At 33.9% G+C, this 18,672-nt stretch overlaps 1 protein-coding gene across 1 annotated transcript in view; it reads right to left on the bottom strand.

Moving 5' to 3' along the window:
- Window positions 1-16,739, bottom strand: part of LOC149418566 (peroxisomal multifunctional enzyme type 2-like) — a 31,253-nt gene extending 14,514 nt beyond the window's left edge. Inside the window, exons 1-12 of the mRNA XM_089638844.1 lie at window positions 16,589-16,739; window positions 13,202-13,403; window positions 12,334-12,479; window positions 6,701-6,852; window positions 4,735-4,906; window positions 4,294-4,400; window positions 3,208-3,337; window positions 3,033-3,114; window positions 2,757-2,923; window positions 2,245-2,371; window positions 1,768-1,954; window positions 822-1,102 (exon numbers count right to left, since the gene is read on the bottom strand). Of these exons, the coding sequence (XP_089494970.1) occupies window positions 822-1,102; window positions 1,768-1,954; window positions 2,245-2,371; window positions 2,757-2,923; window positions 3,033-3,114; window positions 3,208-3,337; window positions 4,294-4,400; window positions 4,735-4,906; window positions 6,701-6,852; window positions 12,334-12,479; window positions 13,202-13,394 (1,744 nt within the window). The 5' untranslated portion in view covers window positions 13,395-13,403; window positions 16,589-16,739. The remainder of the gene's footprint in view (window positions 1-821; window positions 1,103-1,767; window positions 1,955-2,244; window positions 2,372-2,756; window positions 2,924-3,032; window positions 3,115-3,207; window positions 3,338-4,293; window positions 4,401-4,734; window positions 4,907-6,700; window positions 6,853-12,333; window positions 12,480-13,201; window positions 13,404-16,588) is intronic.
- Between the last annotated feature and the right edge of the window lie 1,933 nt (window positions 16,740-18,672).

Raw genomic sequence — 18,672 nt, 5'->3', positions numbered from 1 at the left:
CGGGCAGCGAGGAGCTTGGCAAGGCGCCAAGAAGCCAAGCCGCTGATTCCTTACAACTAATACAGTGCCCTTGAGGTTTTTACTAGTACAAGGCGATGTTTGATAATAAAACAATAACCCGTTTCTAAATAAATAAAAAAAAAAAACATTTTCAATTTGAACAGCACATATTTTGAAGAAAAAAATTGCTAAACTATACACTAAAGACGAAAAAAGGCTCAAATATGCACTACCAACCAAAAAAGGCCAAGTATGCATTATGCATATGCAGTATTAAATATGCAAATGCATAATACATAATCCAATGTGTAGTAGAACATGCGTTATTAAATATGTATGCATATACATAATCCAATATCTAGTAATATATGCATTATTAATTATGCAAATGCGTATACATAATCCAATGTCCAGTAATAATAGTGGTCATGTTGTTATGCTTGTCAGCAGATCACAATTTGATCAAAAACTGAAACAGGCCGAGAATTTGAGAACAGTACAAATGCCAAAAAATCAAAATGGTGCTAACAGTCGATTTGATGGTTATCAAATGTAATTTTGAAACACCTCAACATAAAACTTTTGAAAACCATTATGGATAATACTTTTAACTACGAAATTCACACATCACAGTTTAGGAATACAAAAAAAAAATTGTATGGCACTAGGGCTTATCTTCTAGAAACCTGAGAAAACCGAATATGATAAAATGATAGGTTAGGTTAGGTTAGCTTAGGTTTTTTTCCTTCACTTTTCTTCAATGTTCCTTTTTGCCATGGGACCCATCATATAGATATTATCTTACAAATAAATAAACTCACCATCAATCACAACGGTTCCAGTCTCCTTCACTACGGTCTGGAAATGCACCCTGTTTCCTTCCAGCCACATCTTTGTCTGCAGCGTCTGCCCCGGCAGGACGGGCTTCACGAACCTGGCCTTCAGTCTGCGGATGCGCCTGGCCTCGTTGCCGCCGTAGCGCATCAGCACATGGCGTGTGGAGAAGCCAAGACTGCAGAGCCCGTGCAGGATGGGGCGCTTATAGCCTGCCGCCGTGGCCATGTTGGGGTCAATGTGGAGAGGGTTGATATCTCCAGAGAGTCTGGGGGTAGTGTAATGTAACATTGTCTTCAAATTGACATCCAAGTGGCGTTTAGCGACAATCGCATTCCAAAGTATTGTCTTCCAGTCGGGTAGCGACTGGGTGTGCGACGATGGTAATATTTTACTAATTCCATCTATATAATATTTGGCTAAAGTCACAGTATGTAATAAATATGGTCATATTAGTGCCTAACTTTGTTTTATCTGACTAAAGTCACAGTATTATAGAAATATTGTTAGATTTTCAATATGTTAAGGGAACAAAATTTGACATTTTATATATTTTGGTGCTAAAGGAACACCGATTCGTCTTTTTTCATGATTTTTACTAATACCATCTTTAACACCCATTCATCTACAGTTCCAATGTTCCGCATTGATGGGAAAAAGGCACAATACTTGAGGTGCCACATTGTGGAACCAGTAGACATCGCCAAAGACTCAAAATGACAATCCTGATGAATTTCACAAAAGGACTAATTTATTACAACAAATTATAAATCCTAACATTATAGAACAGATCTATTCATAAGCATATCTCATGTCGGAAAGAGAAGATAATGTCTTCCTTGGCTTTCCAATAATAATTTCAAAAATTACGGATAAACACGGGGGATAGCACAAGGGACTTTGAAAGAATGGTGCTTCACCAGAACACCTTACCTGTAAAGAGCGGCTTGATCTTCCAAAGTCTTCTGCTCCAAAAGCGAGTCGGGCTTCCTCTTGGGCATGGGCTCACATGCAACCGCCTTGGTGGAGGTCCTAGGGCCCCCGTAGCCCCCGGCACCGACCACAAACACGCTCATCTGCGCCTTGGCAAAGACATTGCCATTACCATCCGAGAGCTCGTCTAAATAGAAATGAAATGCATACAAATAAAATAAACTAATAATAATGTCTAAAAAATATATTACAGATTATTGATGCAAAGCAGGATAAGTTTATTAAAAAAAATTACACATAGAAGCCATTCAGATCTTGTCAATAAAAAGATCTAAAGTAAAAAACAGGTTTTTATTTGCACATCAACCACCAGGCCCAGAGTCAAGCATCTTATCGCTTTGCCACAGAGGTTGTTAAGTCAAATTAAATACACGTGTACATATTATATTATGATTAACGGGTAAAAAGAAAGCTTACTTCCCACGATGGCAACAATTCCTGATCCCTTATCTAAAACATCCACAACGTGGCTCCTGGATGTGATCTTGCTATCACCTTGAGGAATGGGTCCTACAAATTCAATGAATTCCTCTCCATGCAAAATCTGTGTTGAAATAAAGAATAAAATAATAAAACAACAGAAAATTCATGAATTACTTTAATAAATCCAAACATCAATACTAAAACAATCCAACAGATAGCCGAACTTGTCTATTGCTAAGACCAAAAACGTGCAGTGATGATAAAAAATAATGATTGTAACAACGATGAAATGCTTCATAACCCAGAGGTGATTGTCATGCCATTCTTCACGAGCACCAATACATTTAATTCATAATCCATTTAGTTACTGTGATAAAAAATATGTGCATAATTTTGTGGAAAAAGAGCAACATTGTGTATTTACCTCAAAAAACCTTAATAGATAATATCGTAAATCTGATAAGAAAAGAAGACGGTGGATGTTCAGCATAAAAGATTCTACTCACATTAGAGAAGTCCGCTTCCTTTCCAGGCGGTAATGCTTTAGCGAGGATATCACTGGTCATGCATTGCATCACACCGGGTAAAATGTAGAAGGTCGGGAATGGAGTAAAATCTTCATGGTTTTCGTACAAGAATCTCAGGTCTGATTCATTCGTCACAGTAGCGCCAACTAAAAAAAAGTTATAAAAAATAGTGTTAACTACTGACGGTCCGTTGACCTAGTGGAGCAAAAGAAATTACTTAAGGCTCTTAAAGCCATAATATTAAAAAATACTTACTTCCCAAAGCATAAACAATGAAATCATTTGTAGAAAATTTAAAATCTTCTCCACTAGAATTGCTGGCTCCATCTTTAAGTGCCTGTAAACACAAATATCATACACAATTGAAAAATGGTAAAAATTGGAAGCAATTTATTTATCATTTATAATACACCTATGGGATGTTTCCTACCTGCAAGTTGGTCATAAGCTCTCCGGTGGCCTCTTCAATAGAGTTGAGCCTCGTAGCTTTGCTCATATCAACTACCTTTGACCAATTGTCTCGCACATTTTCCGGAGTGACATCATCAGAAATAGATTTCCTGAAATACCAAATTTTGATAGTCAGATTACATTATTTATTTTGAAGAAAGGGAAGGAGCGAACCTGGGTCTTAAAAGGGGAAATCATAAAAACAAACAATGGATAGATAGAGTAAAGGGTTTTATCAGCTATGTAAAACCAACACATGTTTTGTACAAGGTCAATGTGTGTATCTGAAGGCTTTATACAGCAAGTCCAACTTCTGAGAGGCTACCTTAACTATTTCTTCAATGGAGCCCCTCTGCCTGAACTGAATTAAGTTCAAGAAACCCGATTTTGACATCTGCCAGGGATCCAAGATTACTTGGGTTACAGTTCGGTTCCCCGATCGGGGAACTGGCAGTAGGACTCTTCCTGGATATAGAGGGAGCATTCAACTGCACCGCTGTCAAATCCATGAATGAAGCGGCAGAAAGACATGGACTCGATAAAACCATCAGAAGGTGACTGAAGAACATGCTCTCCAGGAGGATACTTACGGGATCCAAGCCGGTCGTGAGAGTAGCAGCTTGTTACACCAAAATACATATTGAAAGGTTTGTCAAATCCCGGCACTAGGAGAAATGGGAAAGGGCACCCAGAATGAGGCAATCCAAGGTACTCATAAACTAACCAGACCCTAGACGAACCAGGCAACTACTCAATATGGACAGAAACTCACTGAGGGAACTGGTAGGACTACTAACGGCACACTGCCATTTCAGTAGACACTTACGTCAACTGTCTCCACTTTAATAAAAATTAAATAAAAAAAGTACACCGCTCAACGGAAGTCTTATTGGGAAACTTGTTTCCTTTAAAGTATACTAGGTTTTGTTTGTTATCGGGACGTTTGTTATATTTATTAATCCATTGTACATTTAATTGGACAAGATCATTCTTTCCTCAAGAGGAGTCGGTAACACAATTACCGGAAGCTGCCATTGTATAAGAAATTTAAAAAAGAAGATTGTACCTGAAATGTGTTCCCTCTCCCCGCACCATGTGGATCTTGGCTGCCCAGCCCACAGCTGTATCAATGATAGTCCCCGTCTCTTCGCAACTCTCGTGGCACATATAGACCTGCAAAACAAGTATGAATTATTATGAAAATTAATATAATAGGTAGGTACTTACCTGTATAATTTAAAAGTAATCTGTTTTAAAAGCATGGTCTGAGAAGGTTCATAATACCTATATTATAACAACAAACTTCTATTGGTATAACTCTTCAGTGTATAAATATGAAAGATGTTCTTTTGCATAATTAAAAAGCTTTTCAATATAAATGCATAATATACTGTACATGAGACAAAATTCAAATGCATGAATTTTAACAAGATCAGTGTCTTTACGTTTATGTTTACAGGAAGGTTTTGATATTACAGACTTATGAATCTTTGTCTATTTCACTCACAACAACCGGGGCGATCAGCTCAGGCCTGAGCTCCTGGAACAGATCTGGAGGCAGAATGTCTTCGGTGAGCCTTGAGGCCGCGGTGGGAACGATGACATTGCAGGTTATGTTGTTCTTACGTCCTTCAATCGCAATGGTGTTTGCTAATCCGACAAGACCCAACTTTGCAGCGCTAAAAAATTAACAAAAAAATCAATCCATAAAAATAATGTTTTTTTTTACCATAAATACATCTATTTTTAAATGTTTTTTAAACTTAAAAAAACCTTAATTTCGGTGTGAATGAGGATTGAACCTTTCTAAGCAGGAACTGGAGTTGACAACTCTACCAACTACGACAAATGCCGATAAGATAAAACCAACATTTATATATATTAACTGCTGTAATGTCATCCGATTTCAGAGAAATATGTATATTTATTTATTTATTCATTTTCGGGAAATCGACAGTTTACATTTAATCAGTTTGTACAAAAGTATTATATATTAAAATAAAACCGATTATGGATTTCCTCCTTGTGACTTTAACTGAGACAGCATAATATGGAATGAGTTATTTAAATAAATTATACAAAACAAAGATTATATAAATAAAAATTTACAAAACAATATATTTATAGCCATGGAGAGAGGTTGTAGGTATAAATCAAATCATAATTGAGATATAAACAATAGTGACATAAACATTATTCACAAACCATCAGAAAAATATTCTTTTATGGACGTCTTGTATTTGGTAAGTTCGGAACTGAAAATATCAACCTTGGATAATACGCTATTGTAATTATTGCATAGTCTGTTCAGGCAAGAATTCTGTTTAGAGTTCGTTTTGCTTTAATCAACCCTGAACAGGACACAATGTGTGTACGTGATTGCCACCAACAAGTCTATCTGCCGATTTTCAGCTTGATTGGATGTCGGGAAGTGGATATATTTAATAATAATCTATTATTGTTAATTCATGTCCGCAAAACAAAGATTATGTGGGACATGGCTGGGAAAAAGAAAGAAGGGCCTCCAAAAGATTACTTTGGCTGACAACCGAAAAACACTGGAGTCATTTAAGGCAAGCCTACATCCAAAGTCATACACCAGAAGATTCATGAAGAAGAAAAAGAAGACCATATCCACCAGTCGAAAGTAGTGAGAAAATGCAAACCAATCATTTATTATTAAATAATATTCCAATATTTTATAATATTTAATTTTATGTATAGGTAAGAATTAAAATACTTGTGCTAAAGTACAGAGGTCATGTTTTATAAATATATGCGAGCTTAGATAACTCTCTAGCTGATTTCAACAATACATTCAATTAATCAACTGTAAGATATTCCTCAAGTTTACTACATGTCACAGCTACACATATCACGTATAAATATAATTAATAAAATGTTAATTAATTTTTTTAATATTATCTTATCAAATCTTAACAAGATGATTACTGTAATGATTTATTTGTCATTTGAGAGTGTAATATGATCTTAATATATTACTAGAAGTTACTACCCGGCTTTGAAAAAATTTAAATTTTTTTTAACAAAAATAATTGGATTTTCGTATTGAATTTTTATGAATATCTTAAAGCTCCATAGCTCATAACTGAAATCATGTTGAAATACACAAAATAGTTACGTTGATCTATAAAATCAGAACAGAAAAACCGAAATTTTTCTGCTTCACGTAACAAGTTTCTGCTTATAGTCAAGGTATTATAAATAGTAAAAATATAAAAAGCAAAGTGTCCATGGCGGGCGGGTGCACACGTGGGGGACACGGGGTGGTGTTTGTCTGATTTTTACACAAATCTACAGTTTTATTCCGAGATTGATGAAATTTTGCACACTTGACCATCAAAACAAGGGGAAGGTCACTGTCAAAGTCTGATTTAAAATAAAATAAAACTCTGTGTATAGCTCGGGAAACGCCGGGGAATTCAGCTAGTACATAATAAATAAGAACGAACCTGTAATTGGCCTGTCCAAAATTGCCGTAAATGCCCGAATTGCTTGCCGTCATGATGATTCTGCCAAAATTTTGCTTTTTGAAAATAGGAAAAGCGGCCTGCGTAGTTTTAAAACTGCCTTTAAGATGGACGGCGTGGATCAGGTCCCAATCCTGAAATTATAAAACATTAAAAACAACACAATTATAATTTATGGAAAATGTATGTTTGTGAATTTCATAAAAAAGTAAATAAATAAACATGTATGAATTAAAAATAATAATTTCAGTGGTGTGTCTCTGTGTAACTCCAGTTCAATGATCTCTAGAACTGGGATTTGCTTTGATTTTCGGAACGATTCTATTGAATTATTATTAAGATATTTTTTTAATCGTGACCTTGGTTGGACAAGGTCATGACATTTTTTTTCAAAAATCTTCCCATCTTTTTAAAATTCACGTCCTTGACTCCCCAGATTGTACATTCTGTGGTCTAGAAGTGGGAACTTTAGATCACATATTTTTTGGTTGTCCCTCTCTAAACAAACATCCTCTCTTCTATCAAGCCTTAACTAAAATTGCCTCCCCTTCATTCAACATCTCATCTCTTCTAAGTCTGAACTCGACTCCAATTTTCATTATAATTTTGAAATTTGCATATTTAAATAAAATTAATATTTAAATTCACCTTTCATTTCTCAATAATTTTAAATGATGGCCAAGAACAACCTTGAAGGATGAAAGCCAGAAATAATAGAAAAAAAAAACCTTTGAGTACAAAACCATTTCTTTTGCTCAATTCTATAATCAAAATAATTTTCTGAGCCATCTGTGTTCTATTTCTGTAGAACTCGTATGACGATGTTCTAACATCAGGTTACATTTATTTTACAAGGTACTAACATCACTTTGAACCTTTTGCAAGCGTTATTTTGTTTGTATCTGAGTGTTGATCGTTGTTACGAGGCGCATTGTAGGCCATCACTTTGGCTGGATAGGGTTCTTACTTTGCTCTACAATGATCTGAGGTGTCAAAGTGTGCAAAGACGAATTTTCATAAACTATTTCTCATTTTTTGATTTTGACATTCAATATCATATTCAATCCTATTTTAATTTATAAAAGTTAGCTAACTGCATTTCCCTAACGTTTTGAATGGCATTAGGGAACTGCAGTTAGAACCTTAAGCAATGAATTATTATTCCCTATCTCTTTACATATGGTTCTTTCTGCACATTTAGGTATGTTCTAAAATTATAAGTTTGCCTCCTATTTAAATATTTTCTTTTAAAATATGCTAAACTAAAATACTTAAGAGGAAGCTACAAGCCAAAAATGTGTATATTCTTGGTATACCATATATTTTAGGTAATAGGCATTAAAATCGCTTGACAAATGGAGTCTAGAAACGTTACATTTCAAGAAAAAAACTGGTTTTTATTTATTTTGTAAATAATTTTATAAGAAAGCAAAAAAGTTAATCAAGTGAAACTGTCACATATAATCTTAGCTATAATGCTGTATTTTTTTAAATTTGTTTCCTTTATGCGTTCATACTTGTATTTATTATTTATTTATTCATACTTCATATTTCTATTGAAAAAATATTTATCGTAGTAGTTTGCATTTATATTTTTTATGTTGTAATTTATTTTTTTATTTGTATTCTACTCAAGCGAAGCGATAGGAAAACCTTCAATTTATTTAAAGCATATTTTTTTGTATTCATAATGTACACCAATTCTGATAATGTACATAATAATGTACACCTAACCTAACCTAACCTACACCAATTCGTTATAAAAATTAATCAAAATAGTGATTTGGCATTAAGCTTCGCCTTAACAGAAGATTCAACCTCAAAATCGGAAATTGGCAATGGATGGTAATGAGAAATTGTCTTTGCAAACTTTGACACTTCAAATCTCAGAACAAGGTAACTGAAGTTAGAACCCTGCTGAATCAAAATAAGGTAATTAATAATTCTATATTTTAAATGTGTATTTCTTTCGTTTAAATTTTTGGCAGATGTCGTAATTTTCAAAGTTATCTAATAGTGCTCATTCCAAAGGTAAATCCCGAGGCAAATATTTTTTATACAAATACTTTCAGCTTCATGAATCCTACAATTATAATATCCCGTGGTTTTTTCACAGGTATGTGCTAGTGGAATGACTGGAATATAATATACAAATGAATAATAATGTAACTACGTTATAATACTTGAGTCGGGTCATGTCAAGAGTCAGAATAACACAAGAGTAATATAAGTATGATAAAAGCAAATAGTAAAATTAAATATGTCAAACGTAGATAGTGGACTTGGAAAACATGAATTCACTATAATGTTATCTAATCTTTAGAGCTCCAATAGACGAAAAAGTTAGTCCAAAAAGACTTATGTTCGTTTATTGTATATCGTCCCTCATATTATAACACTGCGTATCTCAAAAAATACGATATTACATTTTATTTGACTTTCTTTCAAAACTACGCTTGCATGTTAGTTGGCGAAATTATGTTTTTTTTTTTTTCTTTATCAGTGCACTGTTTATTAGTCATTAAGAATTTTTCGACCATCAAGCCAGGCACATACCCGTGTTGTGGTGGTTGATTATTAAGAATATATCAAGTATGAAATATAATTCTTATATATAGTATGTATAATAAATTAAAAGAAATATAGAAAGTATATGAAACAAAAGAAAATAAGCAGTATAGAGTTTAAGAGAATATAAGAAGTACAGGGTTTTCCAATAAGAGGTGTTATTTTGATATTCAATCGTAAAAGATCAATGGTTTCGTTGCTTGTGTGGCACGTAGCGCCGTCTTGTTAAAAGTGAACGTTGTCCAGATCAATACCATCCAATTCCGGCCATAAAATATCATTAATCATCTCTCGATAGCGCAATCCATTCACCGCAACTGTTGCTCCGAAAAAAGTAAGGTTCAATGACTCCGCCGGACCATAAACCGCACCAAACAGTCACACGTTGAGGATAGAGAGGCTTTTCAACAATAACTCTTGGGTTTTCCGAGCCCCAGATGTGACAATTTTGCTTGTTGACGAAGCCACCGAGGTGGAAATGGGCCTCATCACTCAAGATGATTTGCATTTGATTCACTCAAGTGAATTTTAATAATTTCAATGCATTGTTGAAGCGTGTATCGTTCCATTTTTATTAATGGCGTAGTTTCTACTTGTCAAATGTCAAAAAATGACAGCTTCAAAAGTAATATTTACCGAAATAGCGGGCTATTTAAAATAACACCTCTTATTGGAAAACCCTGTAGTATTACAGAGTATAATCAAAGTGAACTAAAATAATTCATACAATTAGTTTTCACTGCTTTTGATTTGAATTTAAAAGGTATAGAATATAAAACACAGTAAGGAGTAGAGAATTTTAAAAATATATATTTAAGAAGTTATTAAAACTATAATTTATTAAATATTTATATAGCATCAAAGTGAGTATGTATTACTAGGTAATCAAATAAGAAATATAATATGGTGAACTGTTCATAAAAAAATATGAATTTTTTATGTGCGAGTTACAGTAACATCATTCTTCAACATTTTTTGTATAGATTCTTGTTTGAACTCCGGCTAATAATACTATAGTGAAAAAATTATTGTCACAATATTGTTCTCAACAAATACTGAAGCAACTAAAAGCACATGAATATCATTGTTGATGTAATTTGCATGGAATAATTTAAATGTCAAATTCTGTGGATATCGTATCGAAAGAAATCACAAACAATTCATTGAATCGTGACAAACGTATTCAAATAAAGTGACAGTTAGTTTGTGTTACAAGAGAGAAATATAAAGAGGTTAAAAACAAAAGTAATAATTTTTATGAGTGCACTTGCGGGTGCAATAAAATGAATGTATAGGTACTTTTTGCTTTCATTGTTTACTTTATAAGTTTACTGATAAACAATGGACTAAGTTAACTTTTAATTTTAGGAAAAGAACTTTAAAAGAAAAAAATAATAATAATTAGTTATATGTGTAAATAATTAGATATATATCTTAAATTAAACAATATTGTACTACTGGCTTCAGAATAGATAATATTCACTACGCATTAGCAATATGAATTAACATTTCAACACTCAAACACGAGAAATAATTTTTCAATTAAGTTGGGCAGTTTCTTTAAAAAAAAAAAAAAATTTCACAATCAACCGCTAAATATCTACATTTGTAAATTATTGTAATGTGTTATATTTAATAAAAATAAAAATATATTTTTTTTTTTTTCGATTGACCTTCTACTTCTGGACCTTTAGAGCCGCATCTGGGTAAATGATAGATTATTTTGGGTAACTACATTATTTGTCTGTCGTGAGAACCAGATTCGAGATGCCCAGTCTACAAAATTTATACTTCTATGGTCTCTCGCCTTACCGGAATCCACCATGAAAACTGGTGCTAACAATCAAATCGTTAATGAAAAAGTAACCCGATTGTTCATCAGTGGCTCGTGTGCGGGTTACAATGATTAGGTAGTTCACGATCGACCCAGGGCCTATATACAAATATACATATAAGCGTGGAATTTTTACTGGATGTTCTTTCAATGGTTTACTACCTAACGTAGAAATTAACTCAAAACACCTGGTTTTTTTTTGTCAGGTTTTGTACAAAACAAAAATTTGAAAAAGCTGGCTATTATTTTACTTCATTTGCAAAACCGAAACCTTACACAAACTTTAATACATAAACATGACATGTACAATATGTATTATCCGAAATGTGTATAAATTTGTTTTAACATGGAATATAAATGTCAATCGCTTGTTAGAAAATAGAAATAAATGCACACTGAATTTTAAATATGCACATACATAATTTTGAATTAATAATTACAGTGTTTACCTCCAACAAAGCGAGAATGGACATTGAACTCAATGCTTATTTATTTCTTTAAAACAAAAACATTCCCAGATTACGAATAACCAGACAATAATTGAAAATCTTCTACTAGTATCATTATAAGCGGAAGATGTTCCTTGTTTAATGATGGAGGACTTAGCCAGTAGAGGAATTGAACCCACGATGCCTGGATGGTAACTCGACGCATTTATCAACTCAGCCACTGACCGGCCATCCATTATCATCAAAATTACGGTGGGGAAGAGGCAAACAAAACCAAAAATAATTATTTATGAATGTTCAGTTAGCCCAGCCCCTTTGACAAAGTTTACCGGTAATAGTTATCGGGAGTCATGTATTTTGATTCTGAGTCTTCTTCCTATCAAAGTTTGACGTTGGCACCATTTATAAATCTATTTTTCTTCATATTTCCAATACCTCCGTGAGACTCCTGAGGTGTCAGTGTCCTGTTAATAGTTCTTCTAACTCTTTCAGAGTTTTTTTTATCTATGCGGAGTAGTTGCCTAGCGGATTTGGGGTTTAGACCATTTAAAAAAACTTTGAAATGTGCCGTTCTTGATGATTGAGTACTTTCTCCCATTTCTCTCAGTGCTGTGATGATTTCGACCCATTTTTCAACATAGAGTGAATACTGCTGGTGCTTCCAAGCTAGACTTTCCAAGCTAGACTATTAGCCCACTAATGCCATTGATGGGTTATGGGCGCTACAATGGGTTAGTGAAAAGTAAAAAGAAAATGTAAATTACCTGATCGGAAATACGAGCAAAACTCTTGTCTCTGAGAATGCCGGCATTATTGACCAGGATATCTACACGGCCAAAGTTATCCAATGCCGTCTGAATGATCTTCTCCCCCTCAACTACAGAGTTGTAGTCAGCCACTGCAACTCCACCTAAAAAAAAATCAATGGTTTTAAAAAATACATAAAGGCAAATAATCTAGATTGAATTATATTATATTACGTTAGAGATTAAAATAAGAAGGAAGAAAGATAACATGAAAAACTACAGACATTGTGTTGAAACTTAATTATTTCATTGGTCAAAACAACTTTTTGACACAAAACAACTGGGAATTGTACAATATGCTACAAGCAGTCGATATTTTAAATACATAGAAGGTAGTATTAGTTTATTTTATGATAAGTATGCAGTAACTGCTTGAAGCCGTCGATATCGACTGTTTGTAGCAGTTTGTGTATATACAGCCTTAATGACAGTAAAAGCAAAATATTAACACCTGCAGAATGTTCTTCCAATCTCTAAATAGTATAAAATAATGTCGCTATCTGCGTCTGTCTGTCTGTGCGCTTAGTTCTTCTAAACTACGCTACGGATTTTGATAGGGTTTTCACTACCATTTAGATAATTTCTTCCGGAAGTTTTATATGTATAATACATGCATATTGTATTTATAGAAAGTAGAGAAAAGTAGAGCAACGCTAGGTACATGTCAGCTAGTATGAGAATATTTGAAATACAATATACAAAATAAATAACATAAGATAATGTCATTTGAACCCAAGTCTGTTTTAGGTTGATAAAATTCAACAGTATCTAACTTGTAGTGCTATTTTACAACAATATTATTTCAGCACATAAAACTACAACATACCTTTATCGATGATCTCCTTAACGACGGCATCCGCGGCCGAGGAAGACTTCCCGTCTCCGTGGCGACCGCCCCCCAAGTCATTGACCACCACCTTGGCCCCCCGGGCCCCAAACTGGAGGGCGTAGGCCCTACCTAGTCCGGCTCCCGCCCCCGTCACCACAGCCACTTTGCCATTAAAATTTAGCAGTGACATTCTACGTAACTAAAAACAATAATATTAGTAAAAGCTTGCACACATGTAAAGTTTTTGCTTCCATTACAAAACAAAACATTGAAGAAAGGTCAAGAAAAAAACATACTTAATCTAATCTAACCTATTATTTTATCATGTACTATTTTGTCACGGTTACCAAAGTTTTTAGAGGGACATTGGACTACCTATAAACTTTCGAATGATATTTCTTTTATCCTTGAGGGATAGGATTACATGTTCCAGTTACCTTAAAGTCAGCATACACAAAAAGTTTTCGGAGGGTCATTGCATTACTACTTATGGCGTAAAAGCTTTTGATTTTGAATCGATTGCTGATATTGTGGTAGAGACAGATTCCAGAAAAATTTACACAAGGCCGCCAAGACCGACTTTTCATACTTTATAGATGCAGAGCTAACGCACCATTGTACCTGCCCCGGTGATATTATGGAAATATTCAATTGACCTTTAACAAATATGAGTATATAGGTATGAACTTACTACATACATATTGAATTGTAAGTATGTATGTAAACCAGGGCCAGCCCTGCGCCAAACAGTGCCTGGCACTCGTAAAAACCGCAAGGGCGCTATGTTAGGTGTTGGGTTTTATCATTGCCAATGCTTTGACGCCTTGGTAAGTCAGCGCCCGGATCGGACTGCTCCAATTTCTATACAAGTGTAATTGTTTTGAGCAATAAACTAATGTTAAAATAATGTAAATAATTAAGAACAGAGGTATGAGGTCTATATTGTCCTATAGCAAATATACAAGGATAAAAACAATGCAATGCCAACTCAATATACTAAGTGTATGGCAACGTTTGGTCTATAATGCCCTAGAATTTTTATAGAAGTTAAAAAATAAAATGTTACCCGATTATATGTTAAAAAGTGTTAGGGTATATTTCACTATGTCGGGCTAAATATCTGACTAGCTATCCGTTGGCTGGCTTTAAAGATCAGAATAAATTCGTTATTCAACGGCGACCGTTTCACCATTGTTTCCGAGCTTCCGGATAGATAACACTCGAAATAGTCTGGCAACATCGCAAAATGTTTGCAGTTACTCCATCTACTGCCACGGCTGTCATGCGTCACAGTCCGCACACCGCAAAGTGTGCATTTTTTTGGTTATGTTATGTTGATTATCAGGTCATTTTAGATAAATTCGTGTCGAATTAATACATTGTTTCTTATTTTGAACACAATCAAATAATTCAGGATGGATCATACAAGCATTCAAATTCATTCAACAAAATTCGACTCACTTCTCCGCTGTCAAACTCGGAATGTTTTGACGCCATCTTTGATTCGAGGAATAGCGCCTAACGTGAGGTTCGAGCACTGATTAGTCAAATCGAACTTTAACCCGAGCGTTAGTGTTATTCAGATATAGTGAAAACGAAAAAATGACTAATCCGCGGATTAGTGCTTAGTCAGAACATAATCAGAGATAGTGAAATACCCCCTTAGTATTAATAATACAGTCCATGGCTATCCTACGAGAAGCTACAATGATTTTAGGCTTCCTAAAACAAATTTATCGGCAACACAAAAGAATGAAGGTTTCAAAATGTTCAATGAATCCCTTTAAATGTCAAAGAAGCCAAAAGTCTTGCAGTTTTTCGTGGGTTATATCGCAATGTTGTGAAGACCAAATATTAGTACGTAGTTAATGGAATATTTTTTATAGTAGTTTTAGAATAGATGTACACTAGACATAAAATGTTACATTTAAAAAAAAAATTTAAAAAATTGCACCTGCACAAGACCGGCATTGACATAAACTATTTTTGATGCTATTTTTGTTATTCTATTTTAAAATATATTAGTTGTTTAAACTGTTTTCTAAAATAAATAAAGGTTTGCATCCACATAATATCAAAAAGGATTGCATCAAATCTATCCACATACACCTGTATTTAATTGTCCGATTGAGTCCATAAGAAAATGGATAGTGTGAAGACTTATACGAAAACTAATGCCGCTGTGATGTTGCAAACTGACTGATTTTAATGCCGCTGTGTGTAATGTTGCAAACTGATTGAATTTAATGCCGCTGTGTGTGATGTTGCAAACTGACTGAATTTAAGGTAATTAAAATTATGTTTAATAAAACAAAAGTTATATTTCTAGGTGTCATTAAGCAGGGAAAAATACTAGAATTTCACTTCAATCTTAATAAGCATAAATTATTGAAATAACACTTCTTTTCAACATAAATTAGTACAAGAAAAAACCATTTACATCGGGGAAGACAAAAAAACATACACAAAATAGGTTCTTAGTTTGGGGTATATATTGAAATATTGTAAAAATGAGAGATTTCTTACAATTTAAACTGAATACTACTCAGTTTCGTAAGACACTATATAAAATACAAATGTAAAAACAACTGAAAAAAAAAATTGTGCATATTTAAATTGAAACATTGTCACATCACGCTACAAGAAAAAAACGTGGCAGGAAAAGGTAAAGACGGGAAATTTTTAATATTGAAACTTAATGTACTCATAATATAACTTATAAACTTATAATTTGACCGGTCGGTGGCCGAATTGACGTCCCACTCAGGCATAGTGTGTTCAATTCCTCGGCTGGCTAAGTCCTCCATCACAACACAAGCAACATTTTCAGCTTACTGTGGTGGTAGTAGGAGATTTTCAAATATTGTCAGGTTATTCGTAACCCGGGAATGTTTATCTTTCTTTTTAAAAAAAAAAAAATAATAATAATAAATGACAGCAATGACATTATAAAAATACACTTGTATCTTTTACCATCTCCCCGACTTAAATAGTTATTATTTCTTGTAGTAATTAAGTTGAAACGAATAGTAATTTCCATAACTTGTGCATAAAATTGAAAAGAAATTCTAGAATTTTAACATAAATTGTGTAGAATATTCTTCAATGGAAAGTAATAAACAAAACTTTTAGTTTTCCCTCTTATTTTTAATTAGACAAATATAATCCATGAGTTCAAATAATTGCGAATCAGTTTATCTGCTTTACAAAACAATCTCAAAAGATAAAAGAACTTCGTGTTGTTAGCATTAAAATAAACTAACTGGATTCGCATGAGAATATTATACGAAGAAAACCGGTTTTTACTTTTCATGTTGATGTTCTTGGATGTCACAATAATAAATATACATAAGTTAGGTTGAAAATTCTCAAATAAGTACTTACATACTGTGCAAAGAAACCTAGACAAACTCACGTACAAAATAAAAATAAATTAGAGGAGTTACTGTGAATGCAAACAGAGAACCGGAAAAGATAACAAACACAACACTACATCAACTGCAAACTAGTGCAAAGTGCAAACCGCAAAATGACATTCGTGACAGCTCGTTAGTTCGTAATGATCAGTGTTCCCAAACCTAAAAATTCTAAATCGGAATATTTTTCACCCAAAAATCGGGATAAAACGAGAGATATTTAAAAAACTCGCGAGATGACTAGAACATATTGAAAATTCTTCCCTTATCAACAATCCAATCCCGGTTTATATTCCGAAAAAGACTGTAAACAAAAAATAATTAATAGCGCCGAACCATGATTATCGTTTTAATGGCAACATCTACAATTATTGTAGAATGTTGCCAGCGGAAGAATGCGATTTTTCTGACATTCGGTGTAGATTTATTATTTCGTCTGACGGTACAAATATTATATAATAGCGCACAAATATTTGTGAAACTTCCGTCACTTTATGAGACGTGGTACGGCCGAATAGCGTGCCGTGGTTTTTATTTTTTGAATTTGCTCTAAAATTGAATTATTGAAAACAGCCAATTCACTTTAGGGTCCAGTAATAATTTAACTAATACTATCATAAAATGATTTAATCAATTTCAACATTATTTACTGTAAAGCAACCTATGCAGAAAATAATAAATTTTAATAATTCCTCAAATCTCCCGGCTTCACATAAAAAGTGGGTGTGTCAAGCCTACGCAAAACAGAAGTGAAACTTCTAGTTTCAGCTGATGCTTGGCGTGGCGCAGTTCGCTGGTGTCTGAGAGAGAGGAAAGAAGAGAAGAGAGAGAACGTTCGTGAGCGGCTCCCCCACCTCAACAAGGTTTCACTTCAAAAATGCCACAGCCGAGAATCGAACCTCGCTTAACTGATTGAAAGCCAACCACGCTGAGCACCAACTGTAAGCAAAGCCGCATAAATTGATTATATTATGTAGGTTCTGAAAATATGAGAGCTTGTTATGTTTTATAATGTTACCTACATCACACCCAAAATATAATATATTTTTAAAAATAATGTACAATGTACAGAAATAGAATCCCACACAAGATCGCGTAGTGCGCTCTAGCGAACGGATATTTTATCAGAGGGAGATAGTTTTAATTTTTTTTTCTGTAAATTATTACATATTATCAAAATAAATAAATTAATTAAATAAATGTAATACAATTATCATAATATACGGATTAGATAATAATTTTAATCCAACACAATAACGCAAAGCGCGCTCTAGCGGAGTAATGTTTTATCACAGTGAGATAAGTGTTTTTATTATTTTGCAATATTATTTTCTTTTAAAAAATGTTCTGACCTACTAAAAAATAAGATATTGAATGAAAAAGGCGTTAAAAACAAAAAAATAATGTGCGATGGCCGAGAATCGAACTCGGATCAACTGCTTGGAAGGCAACTATGCTGACCATTACACCACCAACGCCAGTTGTCGGGATGAGCTAAGAAGCATTTATATGTTACTTCAAAACTTTGACTAGATCAAATGAACTTTAATCGGTGGTGGGGGTACCCGCATTTTCGTTTCGGTCATGAGTCGGTTTTACTCCGGTCCTCGAAATTGCATGACGCGCGTAAAGAAGTTTCACTTCAAAAATTCCTCCTGTAACACAACGGTGGGTACACCGCTGAGTAACAATTCCTCTTGCAAATATTAATTTCACAGTTGAATGATAAAAAACTAAAATTTGCAAAGTTAGTAAATTATTTGCTTGTTGGGCAGATCCATAATATACCACACACAGGGCACGGATTGTCAGACAAGATACATACCACCATAAATCAACTATCTACATACCACCACTAGCCAAGGGGCACAATCGATGAATCAACAGACATGTCATTGTCAGTGTGAAAATATTGTATTTGCACGGTAAATAAGTATTTACAAAATCCTTTACTTTACATTTGTTGTTTAGTCGAAAGAGAGAAACATGTTACAATGGAGCTATCAGCGATATGCTCACATTATTAAAATCCGAATTATGAACATTCCCCAA

This window comes from Hesperophylax consimilis, chromosome 13, assembly GCF_061612785.1.
Source record: "Hesperophylax consimilis isolate HC1 chromosome 13, BYU_Hcon_1.0, whole genome shotgun sequence".
Classification (NCBI taxonomy): Eukaryota; Metazoa; Arthropoda; class Insecta; order Trichoptera; family Limnephilidae; genus Hesperophylax; species Hesperophylax consimilis.
Note: the sequence above shows the minus strand (reverse complement) of the source record. Positions and strands in the feature narration are given on the sequence as shown.